At 33.8% G+C, this 16,911-nt stretch overlaps 2 protein-coding genes across 3 annotated transcripts; one reads left to right on the plus strand and one right to left on the minus strand.

The window, feature by feature from the left end:
• Positions 1–483: 483 nt before the first annotated feature.
• Positions 484–5,933, plus strand: LOC130805061 (aspartic proteinase 36-like). Of its 2 annotated transcripts, none has more exons than XM_057669673.1 (10): positions 484–1,056; positions 1,804–1,933; positions 2,204–2,454; positions 2,792–3,019; positions 3,872–4,034; positions 4,323–4,396; positions 4,517–4,613; positions 5,075–5,141; positions 5,256–5,327; positions 5,456–5,933. In XM_057669673.1, exons 1-10 carry the CDS (start codon positions 815–817, stop codon positions 5,611–5,613), a joined length of 1,482 nt encoding a protein of 493 aa, XP_057525656.1. In that variant the 5' UTR covers positions 484–814; the 3' UTR covers positions 5,614–5,933. The 2 variants fall into 2 exon arrangements, with proteins under 2 accessions (XP_057525656.1, XP_057525657.1); XM_057669674.1 differs by having other exon boundaries at positions 531–1,051.
• A 1,505-nt stretch (positions 5,934–7,438) lies between these two features.
• On the minus strand, positions 7,439–15,600 carry LOC130805060 (protein argonaute 5-like). The gene is made up of 22 exons (XM_057669672.1): positions 14,774–15,600; positions 12,350–12,546; positions 12,099–12,248; positions 11,879–12,009; positions 11,698–11,807; positions 11,510–11,613; positions 10,839–10,971; positions 10,630–10,746; positions 10,407–10,517; positions 10,245–10,316; positions 10,047–10,166; positions 9,833–9,974; positions 9,622–9,743; positions 9,394–9,531; positions 9,161–9,303; positions 9,017–9,079; positions 8,862–8,925; positions 8,506–8,632; positions 8,251–8,324; positions 8,043–8,137; positions 7,915–7,946; positions 7,439–7,815 (listed from the first exon to the last, which is right to left on the minus strand). The coding sequence occupies exons 1-22, from the start codon at positions 15,326–15,328 to the stop codon at positions 7,637–7,639; spliced, it is 2,979 nt and encodes a 992-aa protein (XP_057525655.1). The 5' UTR covers positions 15,329–15,600; the 3' UTR covers positions 7,439–7,636.
• Between the last annotated feature and the right edge of the window lie 1,311 nt (positions 15,601–16,911).

The raw sequence follows: 16,911 nt of genomic DNA on the forward strand, positions 1-16,911 counted from the left end.
GAAAAACTAATACAAATTGAGGGTAATAAATGAATAGTGCATTATCTTGTAATGTTGCAAGTAATATGGCACATAGAAAGTATAAATATATCTCATAATTAAAAATTATACTCTCTCCATTCCTTAATGAACTTTTCATAAAGAATATTCACGGAAATTAAGAAAAATATAATTGTTTATATAGTAGATATATTATTTTATTGAATAATAAATTTGATAAAGAAAAAACGAGAACCATAAGCATTAAAAAAATATTTAAAGAAAATTAGTAAAAAAATATTAACACCACAATTAATAATTTTTTTTAATAAGTTAGTATAAACATGTGGGTACCATAAAAAATATAAAAATATTAAAAGTAATGAGACCATAAATATTATTAAAATAGTTTTTATAACAACAAAAAATAAAACATTCAAAATAAATAACAAACGAGCATATCTTTAAAAAGTAAAAAAAATAATATTGAAATATTATAATTTACGTCGATACAGATCAAATAAAATGTCGTCGTCACGAATATCTTGTTTGAGTTCAATTAGCAGTTGGCGGCTATTAGCCTAGTACCTTCTTCTTCACCCCATACTCCTTCTCCCTCTAACTTTCTCTCTCTAAATCATCCTTCTGAATCAACATGCTTTCCTCGATTCTCGATCTTTTCATCATAATTTAATACTCCAATTATTTTCATTTATCCTCAAATTACTTTATTCTTTAACCTTTTTTCACTCCTCAGTTTCTAGTTATATAGTTAGTGAATTTAAAACTAGCAAAATAAAGAAAAGCATAATTCACAATTGTAGAAAGAAAAATTATGAAATTTAATGTAATTTTATTGATTTGGGTAATCTTCTCCGGCGTCGTTTTAAAAAAATCGGTAAGTTTCAGCGGTTTTCCGATGACTTTGACGCTTCACCGATCAATTCCACTAAAAGACCGAGTTGAACTGAGTCAACTCAGAACTCATGACCGAGCTCGACATGGCCGTGTGTTGCAGTCTATCAATGGAGTTGTTGATTTTCCTGTTTCTGGTACCTTTAATCCTTACCGAGTTGGGTAATTTTTACTGATCCTCATCAATTTTTATTTATTTTTATTTTTTCAATTTTTTATGGGTTTATTTGTATGAGATGTGAGAGTTTTGATCTTGTAATTTTTGAATTGGGTTCTTAAATTTGTACTGGGAATTTAATTTAACTTTATTTTCTTAATTTGGGTATTCTAAAGGATAGAACTTTTGCTTAATGTGGAAGTTTTTGCTGTTTTATTGCTTAAACACTACAGTACCCATCAAACTTTTGTCATTGGTGTCTGCCAACTTTTGATTGTTCTTGTTTTAGCATTATACAATTTTTGGATTATGTTCAATTATGAACCAAAATTTTAGTATTATGTGGCTATATTAGTAGCTTTGATCAATTCAATTGTCTTATTATTTACTTTTAGTGTTTATACTTTTCTTTGGTGCTGTTACTTTACTTTCAGTTATGTGTCACTGGATTCCACAGTGGAATTCATAAAGAGAGCACCACAACAACAAATATTTCATTACCCCGATGTGTGGCCCCCACCTAAGTGAGTTTTAAGGTCAGATGTACGCAATCTTATAGCTTGTGCTTGTAAGTGATAACTAACAGTTTGTTTCCGAGTGACCCTCAGTAGCAAATAGCATCTAGAACTTTACATTAATAAATATTTTTAAATAGTCCATTATAATTCGAAACCATAGAACCCATTAAAATAAGGAACATGTTATAAAGAAAGCAATTCAACTGATTTGTAGAGCTTAAATTTGTGTATCAGGTTATACTATACAAAGGTGGAATTAGGAACTCCAGCACAAGAATTCAATGTACAGATTGATACAGGAAGTGATGTTTTGTGGATTGGTTGCACTGGCTGTTATGGTTGTCCTGAAACCACTGGCCTTCAAGTATTGTCACTCTTTGCTTTGTAAATTGTATACTTCCTTCTTTTCCATTGATTTATCAAAACTTAGATTAAAGGACTTGATTCACATTATACTTTCAAGGTTTGATTTTTAGTGCTTATTCATTACTAATAGATTATAAACTAAAAATCAATTCTCGTGGGAGAATTTTCTGATTCATATGGATGACCATTGAGACCGATAACCAATCATAATTTTTTAGGATTGAAGTTTTGGCATTATTGCTGTAATACTATTAGATTCCTTTTACAGGACATTCAACTCAATGCTTTCAAACCAAGAAGCTCATCATCAGCATCGGTTATCAAATGCAACAATAAACGGTGTAGCATGGGAGCTCAATATTCTGATGCCATTTGTGACAACTCGAACAATTGTGCTTACCAGTTCCAGTATGGTGATGGTAGTGGAACTCAGGGTTATTATATATCGGATTTGTTGCATCTGGAGACCATTGTTGGGGATACTCGGTCATCTAACAATTCAGCTAAAGTTATCTTTGGGTAGGCAACTAAGCATCAACAAATGTTTTGAAAGTTTTGTTTAATGTTTTCCTTTATGGGCTAACTATGAAATGATAGAACTTGAAACAAGAAATGAATTTGAGTTTCAGTATGTCTAATTAGTTTTGATTAGCATATTGATATCGTCATCATCATACCCATATATTCGCTTATGAAAGCTATGATTAGGGTCTGGATATGGACAGAACAACATATCATACCTTATTAAAATAAGGAGGTTGTAGCCAGTTGATTAACATATTGATATGAGTTTTGGTTGAGTGTCAATTTTTGTATTAGTAATTGACTGGTTTTGTTTTGCAAATCTATGGAACAGTTGTAGTGTGGCTCAAACCGGAGACTTGACCAAAACCGATAGAGCAGTTGATGGGATTTTTGGCTTCGGTCAGCAGGCTATGTCTATTGTCACGCAGTTGTCATCACAAGGAATTGCGCCTGCAGCATTCTCTCATTGTTTAAGGGGAGATGATAATGGTGGGGGGATATTGGTTCTTGGAAGTATTGTGGAGCCCGGCATAGTGTACACTTCTATGGTTCCATCAATGTATGTTCCTTTCTTCTTCGGTGTGAACAACTGCCTTTTTTAGCTTTGCTTTTCTTCAATATATTGATATATTAGGAGGAAAAAGCTGACAAAAGTGAAATGATTCTAAAGCCTAAATCCTCTCATTGGAGATACGGTTTGCTTTATATTCTAAGCATCAGTTTCAGCCTTCTGTGAGTATATTGTGATATTATATTCTCGAATTTTTGGGTTATTCAAGATTTCCCGTTAATGATTGACAAAATTGACAAAATTGACAAAATTGAATAGGGATTTACTATAGGATTCCCGCATAACTCAATAAGTATATTATTGAGTTATGCGGGAATCCTATAGTAAAGTGGACTTAGTATGCTTAAAGAAGAAAGTTCCTTCAAGATCAAAATCACCCATCTAAGAGAGCCAAATGATAGAACCTGTTTTTACTCTTCTACAAGATCCAGCTTCTAATACACTCCCTTCTCTTACTTTTTTTGTTACTTTTTTCCCATTGATGAAAAGAATGATGCAAAAACAAGGCCGCATCACCATATTGTAAAGATTTTTGAGTTAACCGCATTGAAGTTACCACGACAGTGTCCGAAATCACTTTTTTTTCACTAAATGTCAACAAGATTTCCATTTGGTTATTGTATTATTTTTTCTAAACCTTGCTTTTAGACTTGTACTATTTTGTATAAGCTGGTTTGTGTAATACAATTAATTTGGAAGCCTTTTGGTGTTGTAACTGTTACAAGTCCTCAGTCCCTCTCCCTTTGATTTGTTGTTGTCATTCAAATATGAGACGTAGCGTAAAACTGATATATAAATTGTATTAGCTTTTATATCGCTGTACTTCATTTGAACTTGCAGGCCACACTACAATTTAAATTTGGAGAGCATATCTGTCAATGGTCGAAAACTGCCCATTGATTCTTCAGTTTTTACTACTTCGTCTAATTCTGGGACAATCATTGATTCCGGAACAACCTTGGCTTATCTTTCGGAAGAAGCTTATAATCCGTTCGTTAATGCGGTGAGTTTAATTGGTACCAAACTAGATTTTTTTTGTGTGTGTTTAAAAACCTTCGACATCTGGATTTATCTACTTGTGATAAGATTAGTGTTGCTAATTCTGGTTTTGTGTTCTACACGCCGACGAAGCAGTTTTTTGAGTAGCTTTAAGCTTTTGAATGAGGGTAGGCGTTAGCAGTGTTTCATGATTCGCTAATTTCCTCATGAATCGTGAATAGAATAAAGGTCGGTTATCTTGGAAAACCGGGAGCTACAGCATATTTGAACCTTCTACATCTTTTTTTTGCAGATCTCAGCAGCAGTTTCTCAGTCCGTTCGACCCTTGTTGTCGAGGGGAAACTCATGCTATTTGATAACATCCAGGTTATATATCTGCCTTTATTAAAGAATTATAAGAGAAGTCGAGTACTTTTCTTTTTTTGATTGATGGGGCAAATTATCTTGTCAAATTTCCCCGTTTCTAATAGATTACTTGTGATGCAGTGTCGATGAGGTATTCCCCCAAGTTAGCTTAAATTTTGCTGGTGGTGCTTCTATGATTCTTAGACCACAAGACTATCTACTTGAGCAAAGCTCCATCGTAAGTTTTCGCTCTTTCATCCCTTCTTATGTTGTGAAGAAAACTTTATATTGGAGTTATTGGCCTAGCTGATCATTTCGCAACTCATCAACAACAATGTCAAAGTCTTAATCCCAAAAGTTTAGGGTCGGCTACATGTTCATAAGATGTGACTAGGTTTTACCGAACTGGTTATCAAAAACCTACTGCTCGCCTTTTATTTGGGCTTGAGACCAGCAATTATTTAGTTTGATATAGTAAAATTTATCTTTTCGCGGTACTCATGAAGCGTCTCTAAAAGCTTAACTAGTAAATATTTGGTTCGATAAAGTATTATTTTTTGGCTTCTTTCCTTATAACGTGTCATCACCCCATTGCCTTATTGATGATAACAATACGGTTGTTTCTGATTGACACTTGGTAGCATAACATTATTTGCTTCTTTGTTTATGTTTAACGAAAAAAGTTGAACTTACATTCAGGCAGGAGCTCCCGTTTGGTGCATGGGATTTCAGAAAATGGATGGACAGGGGATGACGATATTAGGAGGTAAGTTCTTAGTAAGAGATTATCCTTTTTTTGTGTCTTTATTTTCCGTTTCTAAAAGAAGACTCGGTTTATGTACTTCACCTAAAAATCAAATGTTCGTCTATATTTTTGCAGATCTTGTCCTGAAAGACAAAGTAGTCGTATACGACTTGGCAAATCAACGGATTGGATGGGTCAATTACGATTGTAAGTCGATACTGATTTCAACCACCTTTTTCCATTATTAATTCGTGACCTATTTGAAAATTCAAACAAGGGATTAACTCAGTGTTCATCACATCGATGACCAAGTGCACGTATGTTTGCGTTGACAGGTTCGCAATCCGTAAATGTGTCAACAAGTACGGGCTCAAATTCGAACATGTATGTGAACACAGGACAGCTGAGTGACAGCATCTCGTCAATGATTCCTTCATGCAAGAAAACACTAATCGTCTTGTTGGTTTTGTTGGCCGCTTGGATGTCTATGTGACGTTGAAGAGACGAGTTCACGTTGAAGAGACGAGTTTATATATATATTATACAAGTTAGCCTATATTTTCCCTTCCCTCTCCTTGTACATGTTATAGTTTGTAGCTTTAGTTATACATCATTGAGTTGGGATTTTCTGGTTATATTCCAAATATTGTAGATACTTGAGAGTCGGTTTTTAGCGTTCTTGGGAGGTGATTATGTGTTCGTACATACGATTTGTACAAATAATTAGAGCAAAAAATTTGTTAGTAACAATCAATTGTTTATCCTGTTTACGTTGTAATTTAAAGAACTTAAGAAAGTTTTGTGTTTCGTTCTCACTTCGAGCGCTACAGGCCTCCCCTTGAGGAGGAATTGCTAGGGATGTGGGAAGTCTTAGTAAATAATAATGATTTATAAAAGTGATAAATTATCCTTATGTGGTAGGATTTGATAGGACGAGAGTTTTGTGATTTTAATTTACTTTTTCAGTTTTGTTTATTTTCCTATTATTCTTTTTGTCTTTTTATATTGATTTAAAATTACGGACTACGGTTATTGATTAAAAATTATTGCTAGGGATGAGAATAGAAGTATATCGACATTTTTGTAAAATCTCGACAATGAGTAGTATCAAAAAACCTAATGGAACAACAATAGTGAATAGGAGGGAGTATATAATAAGTATAAATAGAGTGAGCCTTCAAACCCTCTATTTTATCCACCACCCTGTGGTATGACTTCTATTGATGAACCACTCATTGTATACCCAACAAAAAATACCAATACCCGCCAAAATTGAGGCAGATGCGTGGTAGAAATTGTAAATAAAAATTCTTACCTGCCCAGCGTAGTTAATATTACATTAATTTAAAATGGACATAATTTAAGACAATTGATTATTATTAATATTAATATTAATATTAATAATAATTATTTAAAAAAGATTTATAGCAAAAAAATGGACACAAAATGAAATGACAAATTCTTATATAAGACGGTTTTATCGTAAAATATGCCTCACATGTGGGTTAAATAGCCTAATAATAAAAACTTTTAGCTTATGACTTCTTATTTTAAGTTCATCCAACCATGAGACAGACTCATTATTAATAGTGAGAACAAAGATGGTTAAATAAATTAAAAGTGGTATATAAAAGTAAATCCTTTAGAATCACAAGGAAAGAGAATGAAAGAAGAGTAAAAGTTAATTTGTTTCCAAAGAGATAAATAATACTCCCTTCTATTCATCTAAAATGTTTTTTTTGCTTTTGAAACACTATTTATCTATCACTCTTAAATTGTATTTTATTATTAATCTATAAGTTAATATTAATTTTTTATAATCTTTAATTACATAACTCGATATATTAAGGATCAAATAAGTGCAATGAATAGAATATATAAAGTAAATGGGACATTTTAGATGTATAGGAGAGAGTACTTCTATAGTACTCTTGACAGGTACTGAACTCTCAAACTCGGTGCATTAAAAATTAATATTTACTTATCGTATTCTTAATACCTACTTACAATATCTTAAATATTTACTTACATATTCTTAATATCTATATGCAATATTTTAAAAAATAAATGAACCCGCCCAATTAGAAATGGTCTTTCAAAAAGTCCTTCCTTCTCTCACAAAAATTTGTGTAATCTTAATTACTTGTACTTCCAAAGCAGTGCAATTAATTTTTCTAAAAAATTATCATTACCCTAATAAATAATAAATAGAAAACAACAATTTGAGACATTGAGATTAAAGAAACGAGTGGATGCGAATTTTAAAAGAGTATGGGGAGTAATACTTTGAGACAATAACTAGTCCTAGGGGCTAGGAGTATGGCAATTACGTTTTCCAAAAATTTTATACCAAAAGGGGCCCCCCAGAGTGCCACTGCCACTGATCACAAATCACAATATTCACAAACATAGAAAAACATCATTTGTTACTAGCAACATTGTCCTTACTTTTGGTTTAATCGTGGAAAGCTGGAGTTACTTTTAATTTAAGAGAGTTGAGATTTTGAAATCATTTGTTAGCAGTAAAACATGACTTCCTTAACATTGTCCTTGATCTGTGGGAGATTACTAGCAACCTGTTCTGCTTTGTCCTTGATGTCCTTTCCACCACCGGAACCACTGTCTGATGCTGTTGTCCCTTCAACATAGTAACGAGCACGGAATGCAGCAAGGTGAGCGTAATAAGCTGGCGGAACTGCATGTCAAAACAAACACTTCAAATTAGACTCTAAACACTTAACAAAAATAAGCAACCAAGGTCACGGGAAAAAATGCATCAGAACAAAGGCTTTACCAACAGAGACGGAGCGGGTGCATCGAGCAAATCTGAAAAAGATTAGACACTCAAGTTCAATAAACAGAAAATGGTAACATCTTCCAAGAACAATCAATGATAAACTGGTAAAGAGTGCGTTTACTTACGTGTAACACAAACTATTAGTCAAGAGCTGCAGCAAATCCGCTGTGAAATTGTTTTCATCAAACAGAACATGATAGTGAGTTGGACGGCTTGTTCCCTGCACACGTCAATCAAAAGATTATACATGCAACAAGATGGATCGACAATGATATGAAACTCTACCACGATTAAAATTAAGTGAATAAACTCAAGCAAACCAAAAAAAAGTACCTGTATTCCTGCATGACTGCATAGGTAAAAGTCAAACTCTGAAGGATGACAAATTTTAGTATCCACCACAGTACCTATGACAGAGAAGATGACAGAAAAGATAAACAGAGAACATGTCAGTACACGGATATCAAGCAACATGAGCCCGACTGCATGAGATGTGTAGCCACTCTTATCAGCCAAGACACAATATGATCACTAAAATGCAAGTCGTCAGATTTGAATATATTAGAATGAATGTCAGTCGTAAAAAACCTGGTAGTATGTTCCCACTCCTATCGGTAAGATCTCGATTAACTGGGAAAAGGCGGGTGTGATGACGTTTTTGCACCACCACAAATGTTACACGGGGTAAATAGTCCGCTTGCAAGGACAAACAAGCCTTGCAAAATCAAAGATTAGACAGAAGTGAGCATTCAATTTATACAACCTGGCAACACTTGAACTATTTTTAATCTGTTAACCAATAATATACTGATATACCTTCTGCTAATAGACATTGCTGTAGTTTTATATGCAACTAACCGCAGGTTTAAAGAATAGGTAACAAGTTCTCAGGAAAGAATTGACCTTGGAAATACATGATTCTAATTCTAAATCTAAATACACACCTTCCGTATGGCATCCATCTCATGCAGCAGAACATGAGCAAATTGACCTTCACTAACCCCATCTCTGCCAAAAAAAACAATGTACTATGAGTTTACCAACACAAAACACAAAACAAAAAAATGATAAGATGTGGCACTTTTAGAAACGCTTGTACCTAAAGAAGATAATTCTGTCAGGAATTGTGTTGGTTGATTTTCTGAAAGATATCAGCAATTCTCTGGAAGCAGAAAGAACCAATCAAAACTTCCGATTAAGATATTGAAAATATTTTTCTGGCAACACTCATAGCTATATATACCTGATCATCCCACTATGTACTTTACCCCTCTTTGGATCATCAACAATTTTGTAAAGATCTTGGATTATTTCTTCACGATGACCCTGGGCAGAAACAAGTCCCTTATATCTTGTCACAGCAGGCCAGTCCATTGAAGCAACTACCTACAAAAAAAACATTCATGGATAACTTCCACCAGTACCAAACAAAGAGCAGAAAGTAGACTTGAAAATATTCAAGCCACATAACCTTACCGCAGCAATAGAGGCACTAGAATCCTCTCCTGGTTGCGCATGCGTAACATCAGCACCAAAAATTATAGTTGGGCGATCAGTTAACAGAGGTATATGCCTCAGAACAGCATCTTTCAGAACAGTATTTGTTCCTCCAGCCTACATGTTTTCAACATTTACATCAATGAGCATACAGGAATGTAGACCAAGCTTAATTAGATACTACACTGATATATGATTCATAATTACCTTCACATTGATTTTCAGAGCAACGTTTTCAAGGTATTGCTTGCTAAGCTTGGCAGCCTGCTTGGGTTGACAACATTGAGAAACTATTCCCAGCTCTGTTTCACAGATTCTTTTGATTGTTCCTACATGCCAAATACATACTAATTACCAACAAGCAAATCATAAGCAACAATCACAATATCAGATCTACAAAGTAATCATGACCGCATACCATATGATCCTGTAGAATCAGGTAATATAATAATCAACAGTTGCAACTGTTTGCCAGTCCGGGTCCATACTTCTGATAATGTTTTCTCAATTTGAGCAGGATGCGCGAAGCATGTAGGAACACATGGGTTCTTATTGAAAACCTGAGCAATTAAAAAAAGAAATCAACAATAGCAGCATTGCTGTAACCAAATTATGAGCTCAACAAAACATACCATTCCCTTGCTAACACACATTGCAACCAGATCATTTCCAAAGTGATTTACTAAGCCTTGTTCAAGATTTGAAAAGCTAACTATAGCCCAGAAATCCACCCTGGCACCGGCATACATTTTCTACAAAGAAAGACAGCCTATGAAAACCATTGATGGTTACTGCAACTGAAAGAAAGAGCCAATAGCCACTACACTTACCTTATCAATCATATTCCACTGACCTACCCCCGGGGCGACTTCTTTTTCCTTCCCACTTTCATGATACTTGAGCTTCATAAAACAAACATCAATGGGTTAACAAATAAATTAAGTCAAAAAGAGCATTGTGTTCAAACAAGAGTTGCAGCAGAACCAGTATACCATTGGTGGGGGCAACACTCGAGCATCAATAGTTGCACACACTTCAGAAACATTCATTCCAAACTCCTGCTTGACCATCTGATTTTGACTAAACTTATTGTCCTTTACCATCTACACACCAATTCCAGCAAAGGATATTATGATGTAAAAAATTACCAGATATTTAAACGAATACAACATTACAAAAAAAATTGCACAACAAACTCTCAGACATAGTGATTACCTTGTTGATGTTCTCCTCTCTTTCATGAGGTCGTTGGCAAGTTGCCCTAAGAAGCTGAGTCACCTGTCTCTCATTTAACTTCTTCAGATATTTCTGGCCCTCTGAAATCTTGCATACCTTTTAAAAGCCACAAGAATGTGTTCAAATCACTTTATCATATAGCTAATATAGAAAGGAAAAAACAGCAATAAAACCATGAAAAACAATACCTCCATAGGAAGATAAGTTTGCCTCTTAGGTTGTCCAATTTGGATACATGGTAATAAAGGATATCGCAGTGGAATTTTGTACTTATTTTTAAAGTACTGAAAAACAGACATTTCTGTTTCGCCTGCTGTAAACCTGCATTTTGCGCGCAGCATAACAATTACTCCTAACAATCAAGATTGTTTTCTGTAAACTTCAAAACAATACGAGAGTTTCCACTTTTCAGTATCAGAAGAACATATAGGCAAACAGTTGTTCAGGTAATGTTAGTATAAACAAATGCCAAACTTTAAGATCCATCATCAGATAAGAATAATTCAAATGGTGACTGATATTATACTATGCTAAACAGTGTACGAACTGAAGTGGCCAAATTAAGGAAAATATAACACCATGTCAGAAAAGAAGAGCACATAGCATAGTATCAAGTACAGAAACAAACACTTGCTATTACGTGGCTCTCAATCTCCAACCTAGGAAATTACCTTTGTATTAACAAAAAGATTGTTTCTTATTGGTTCTTAGAATGAGCCTATTTACTGATGTCGATATAATCCAAAACCAAAAACACAAAATTTGTTTGACAAACTTCAATTATTCACCAAAACAGAACATAATGGAAGGGTAATCACAATTCAAGCCTAAAAAAAGAAAAAAAATTTGAAAAGCATACATCAGATGGCTTGATGGTTCATTTGACAGACCAATAATTTTGCAGGATTTTTTGTATCCCGCATGAGTCACTTCCACTGTAACACCTTTCAATGCCCTCTTAACCTGAAACAAAAAGAAATTTGGGATAAATTAAACAAATAAATATCTACAAGTAGATTACTCATTATTCAGAATTGACATTCGTACCTTTACACGGTTAGCATCAGATAATGGCCGAGAGAGATCTCTCAAGTTCAAATAATTCTGAACAAACTCAGGAACCATTACCGCCTCCAGAAATGGCCGAGCAGAAGAATCTGCAGGAGCATTATTCCACAAGATCACAATCAAAAATAAACTGACAAACATATGCAAGCCATGAACTTACCCATATTTAAAGACAGTCCCATCTGAGTCGGTCGAATGCTTTGATAGTAACCCCTCCAATATTCTAAACCTTCTCCAAGATTTCCTATACCCAGATTCACAGAAAAGAACGATCTTCCAATCACAGCATAACTACAAAAGCAAAATCATCAACTTAGTCAACAAGACAACCAACAACACATAATTATGCAAGTTCAAAACATTGAATTATGGGTGCTTACTCTGGTGGCTTAGTAGCACGAAGAACAATGTCAAGAACTTGTATAGCATCTTGCGGAGACTCTGAGCTTCGACCAGAAAGATACTCTAGAAGATTATGCGTATCAACCTTAGTAGCAAATTTGATGGTAACCTGAAACTTTTGAATGTCCCTGGCAATAGAATGCATAACAAAATTAAATTTATCCAAAAAACATAGTAGTATGTTTCAGCCAAAAAAATATCAATTATCTTAAATACAAAAATGAATTACATCTTTCCTCTTCTTTCACGTTCTATCTCAACAGAAAATTCCTTGGATGTGAATGGCAATGGTCCTGCAGTATACAGGCTCTTATTACCATCATATGCTGGAATGCGTTTCCCCAAATACGCCTTGTGAACCTGTACAAGTTTACTCAGTATTTCTCTGCTGAATTTCTTAGAGGTAACTTCTGGATCAATTGACACCTATAACAGTTAGAAACATCATTGGTAAGTTCCGAAGCTTGAGGCCTATAAAGAGAATATGCAAATAATGTAGAAAATTTGGATCCAATTAGCTTTCACCGCTTCCCAATGGTCAAAAAACTATCATTTCACCAGAATAAGGTTATCACTTTTGTAATCTAAGCATTTGAGCAATATATGGTGGAGCCATAGGATGAACATATTGAAATGCATATTAACACTGTAATTCCACCAAGTTAATTAACCATAGAAGCTATATTTAAGCTTGCGCAAAACATTAGACTAAAAAATAAAGTTCAAAAACATATCCAGGGTCTAGAATGACACTATCAATGCACACAACACTGCTAAAATGAACCTATATCAATGCATCCAGTAAATATTCACAGTGGTAATAGAAATTGAGTAGTAACTTGGATCCGCTTAGTAATTGAGCAATATATGATGGAGGCTAGGATGAACATATTAAAATGCATATTAATACTGTAATTCCATCAAGTTTATATATCATAAAAGCTACCTTTAAGCTTAAGCAAAACATTAAACTAAAAAAATGAAGTTTAAACATATCCAGAATCTAGAACGACACTATCAATGCACACAACACTAGTATAATGAACCTATATCAATGCATCCAGTAAAAATTCACAGTAGTAATTGAAATAGAGTAGTAACGGATCCGCTTCAAAGAGTAATTGAAATCCTGTTTTCACAAAAGACACAACATCACACAGTTTGCAAAACCTCAATCTGTAACTTATTCATAGCTATAAAGAAATTGAACAAATATAAAGCTGCACGAGTAAAAATAAAGAGACCCTCAAAGAAACAAAACAGAGCAAATAGTGGCTACCATATACACGCCTTTTGTGTTAGTGGACTAGTATACCCATGTCTGCCACAAAAACATGTCCAAGTGTCTAATTTAGCTATTTTGTCAAGATTCCCCATGTTCTAATTCAACACGAAAACTGGAAGTAAATAATAGAATCTAAACAACAACGGGTACCCTAAGCTTCAATACATCTTTGAAAATCAATGTAATTCACCAGCAACCATCTTGACAATATACAAAATCATTGAATGAGAACAACGTTCCAAAACAAATAACAAATTACAGTTATCAGAACAAAACATGTAGCAAAGAAGAGTGTTACAATTTACACAATTCAACAACAGAATACATATTCCACTAAAGAGAATTGAATGTACAAGAAAAACACAATATAAGCAAATAAATACATAATACTCTCTTCAATTTACAATGTTGGTTACGTATTTCAATTTGGGTTTTTTCTTTTATTGGTTACATTTGGAATTAGTCTGTTTATGGAAAGTTTTCTAATTAGTTCACAAATTAAATAAAGCAATTAAAGATCTATTCATTATTGCTTACACAAATAACAAAGTCGAAATTAAGTACTCATATTCCAAAGTTATCCCTAATTTCCAATTTCAATTGGAGAACATGAAGTAAACATCTCATAATTACTTTATTAATTATCGTGTAAGATACCAAATGTAAATAACTTTGTGTGAAACAGAGAGTACTATTTGGAGAAAAATGTATAAAACCCACAAGTTATATCCATTAGATAGATTCTACCCAAAGAATATGCCTAACCTCACCAATTTCAAAACTTATTCATGATTCTACTCAAAAGCACCAGCGAGAAAATCCTCATTGCTAATTTCTTAATCAAAATTTTAGAAAGTTTCAATGTTGAAAACTCAGTATATACATCAATTTTTTAAATGTTCAAACAACCCGCACTTACTAGATCTATTTCATCTTATAGAAGAAAAGAAATATTTAGCCATACATAAATAATGTAAAATCTAAAACAATGTGAAGAAAATTTTTAGTAAGACCTAGGCATTTCACATAAGAGATTTACCATTTTTTAAAAAATTAAAATATATATATACTTCTATATACCTATCATTGAAGATTTAAAAACTCGTATCACCAACTGCACAGCCACAACAAAACAAGCCCTACAAAACTTTCATAATCAACGCAAACAAGCCAAAAATATAAAAATACAATGACATGGAAGTATATATCACCAAAACCAACACGTCAAAAAAACACAAAAGCAAACGAAAGGCTGACATAATCAAACTTACGAAAGCAAGAATAAAAATAAATCATCAAATCACCAATATTATTTCAAACAAAAGCAGGGAAAAACGTACGGAAAATAAGAAAGAAAAGAACATATACATCATAGTGATGAAAATCTCGATCAGCAAGTTCAACGAGAAAATGATTGGCTCGAACAACACATTTTAAACCAATCGTTCCGAATCCAGGTCTCTTTGGAAGTGACAACGCCTTCGAAGACGACGGAGCCCCCGATACTTTCAAGTTCTCCGTCTGTTTAGCGACACCACCTGCATTACCACCACGACCCGCCGCTAACTCCCATATATCCTTTGTTAAAAGTCCTACATTTGGTGGTCGGAAACCTCCACGACCTCCACCGCCGCCTCTTCCACTAGATTCTCCAGAATATCCGCCGCGTCCCCTACCTCCACCGGAATCGTATCCACCGCGTCCTCTACCACCGCCGGAATCGTATCCACCGCGTCCTCTACCACCGCCGGAATCGTATCCACCGCGCCCTCTACCACCGCCGGTATCGTATCCACCGCGCCCTCTACCACCGCCGGAATCGTATCCACCTCGTCCACCACCACCGCGTCCACCACCGCCACCAGAATCATATCCACCGCGACCTCGACCACCGCCTCCGCCACTACCACCGCGATGCGACATCTTGGATAACAATAAAAGTACGACAAATGATTTGGATTGTAAAAATGGAAATGGAGATACGAATACTTAATATAGAGAAATATAAAAGGTTTTGGTGCAACGGAGGTTGAGGAGAGAGAAAGACAGGGAAGTAATGGAAGCGAAAATTAAGGTGAGATGAGGGAAACGTGTAGGAATTGGGAGAATGTGCTGCAGGAGAAGTGTGGTTATTTGTAGTATAAAATGGAAGTTCAATCGCTCTAGCTTGACTTACAGTAGACCTACTAATAATTTTAGGACGATTTTACCCTTGGGCTTGTTATGCAAGCTTTGGTTAATAACTTAATATAGGAGGTTACTTGCTTTCATTAGTCATAGTCGCCATTTTTTTCAATAATATATTCTCCTACTTTACTTCTTTAATTAGCTTTTTGACTACTAACTTTTCTTATGTGGAGTATTAAGCCGCTCTCTATGAGATACTATCTTTCATTGAAACTAACATGAGTAATATATAAAATTATTGGTACGAAATATATAAAAATATAACTTTAAAAAATAATAGAACTATATATAATCGTGATTAAATTAACGAATACATGACTTTTATAAAGCAGCTGTAAAAGACTCAAAATTCTTAATCTTAATTTTCAGATTATTATTTTAAATATTCAATTCAAATTTAAAATTCTTCGGTTATCCAATTCAAATCATCTTTAATTTCTAAACTCTTTCCAATTTTGTAATTTCTTTCAAATATTAATTTCTTTAACATTTTTTATAAATACTAAAATACTCCATCCAATTCACTATTAATGTATCATTTGATTTTTGAACACTATTCATCTCATACTCTTAATTTGTATTTTAGTATTAACTAGATAATGCCGTGCGATGCACGGTTTTATTAAATTTTTTTATTTAATCAAAAAAATTAAAAATTGATGACTTTATATTTTAACCATCTCAACATATCCTATACTCATTTAATAAATAACATTATAAGGATTTTATAAATAATTAAAAGAAAAATAAAATAAAATATATGATAGTCTAATATATTAAATGAAATGATAAAAAATCAATCAATATTGATAATATTATAGTGGTAATTAGAAAATAAAAAAATCAAAGATATAAACATTAGTAATAAAAACAATAACATCATCATTGAGTTTTAAAGGGAAAATTTTTATTGAGAAAATGACACATAAGCAATTTTTTAAAATGATGACATAAACGGTGTTTTGTTTTAGTAATAATTATAAATTTAGAAGTTAAAATATAGTCAAGTGAGATCTTGTTTGATTCGTCTTAATGCAAGGATTATTTATATCAACTTTCACTAGTGGAAAAAACCTCATTTGCTGCGGTTTTTTGGCCATTATTTGCTGCGGTTTTGGCCCCAAGCAATAGTGATAACAGCAAATAGCCTATTTTAACCGCAGCAAAAAAAAGGCATTATTTACTGCGGTCAACACAAAACCGCGGCAAATAAGGAGGAGTATTTGCTGCGGTCGGCCCCAGAACCACAGCAAATACTCCTTATTTGCTGCGGTTTTGTGTTGACTGTAGCAAATACTTTTTTTTTTCGTTTTATTCTA

This window comes from Amaranthus tricolor, chromosome 2 (genome assembly GCF_026212465.1).
Source record: "Amaranthus tricolor cultivar Red isolate AtriRed21 chromosome 2, ASM2621246v1, whole genome shotgun sequence".
Taxonomy (NCBI): Eukaryota; Viridiplantae; Streptophyta; class Magnoliopsida; order Caryophyllales; family Amaranthaceae; genus Amaranthus; species Amaranthus tricolor.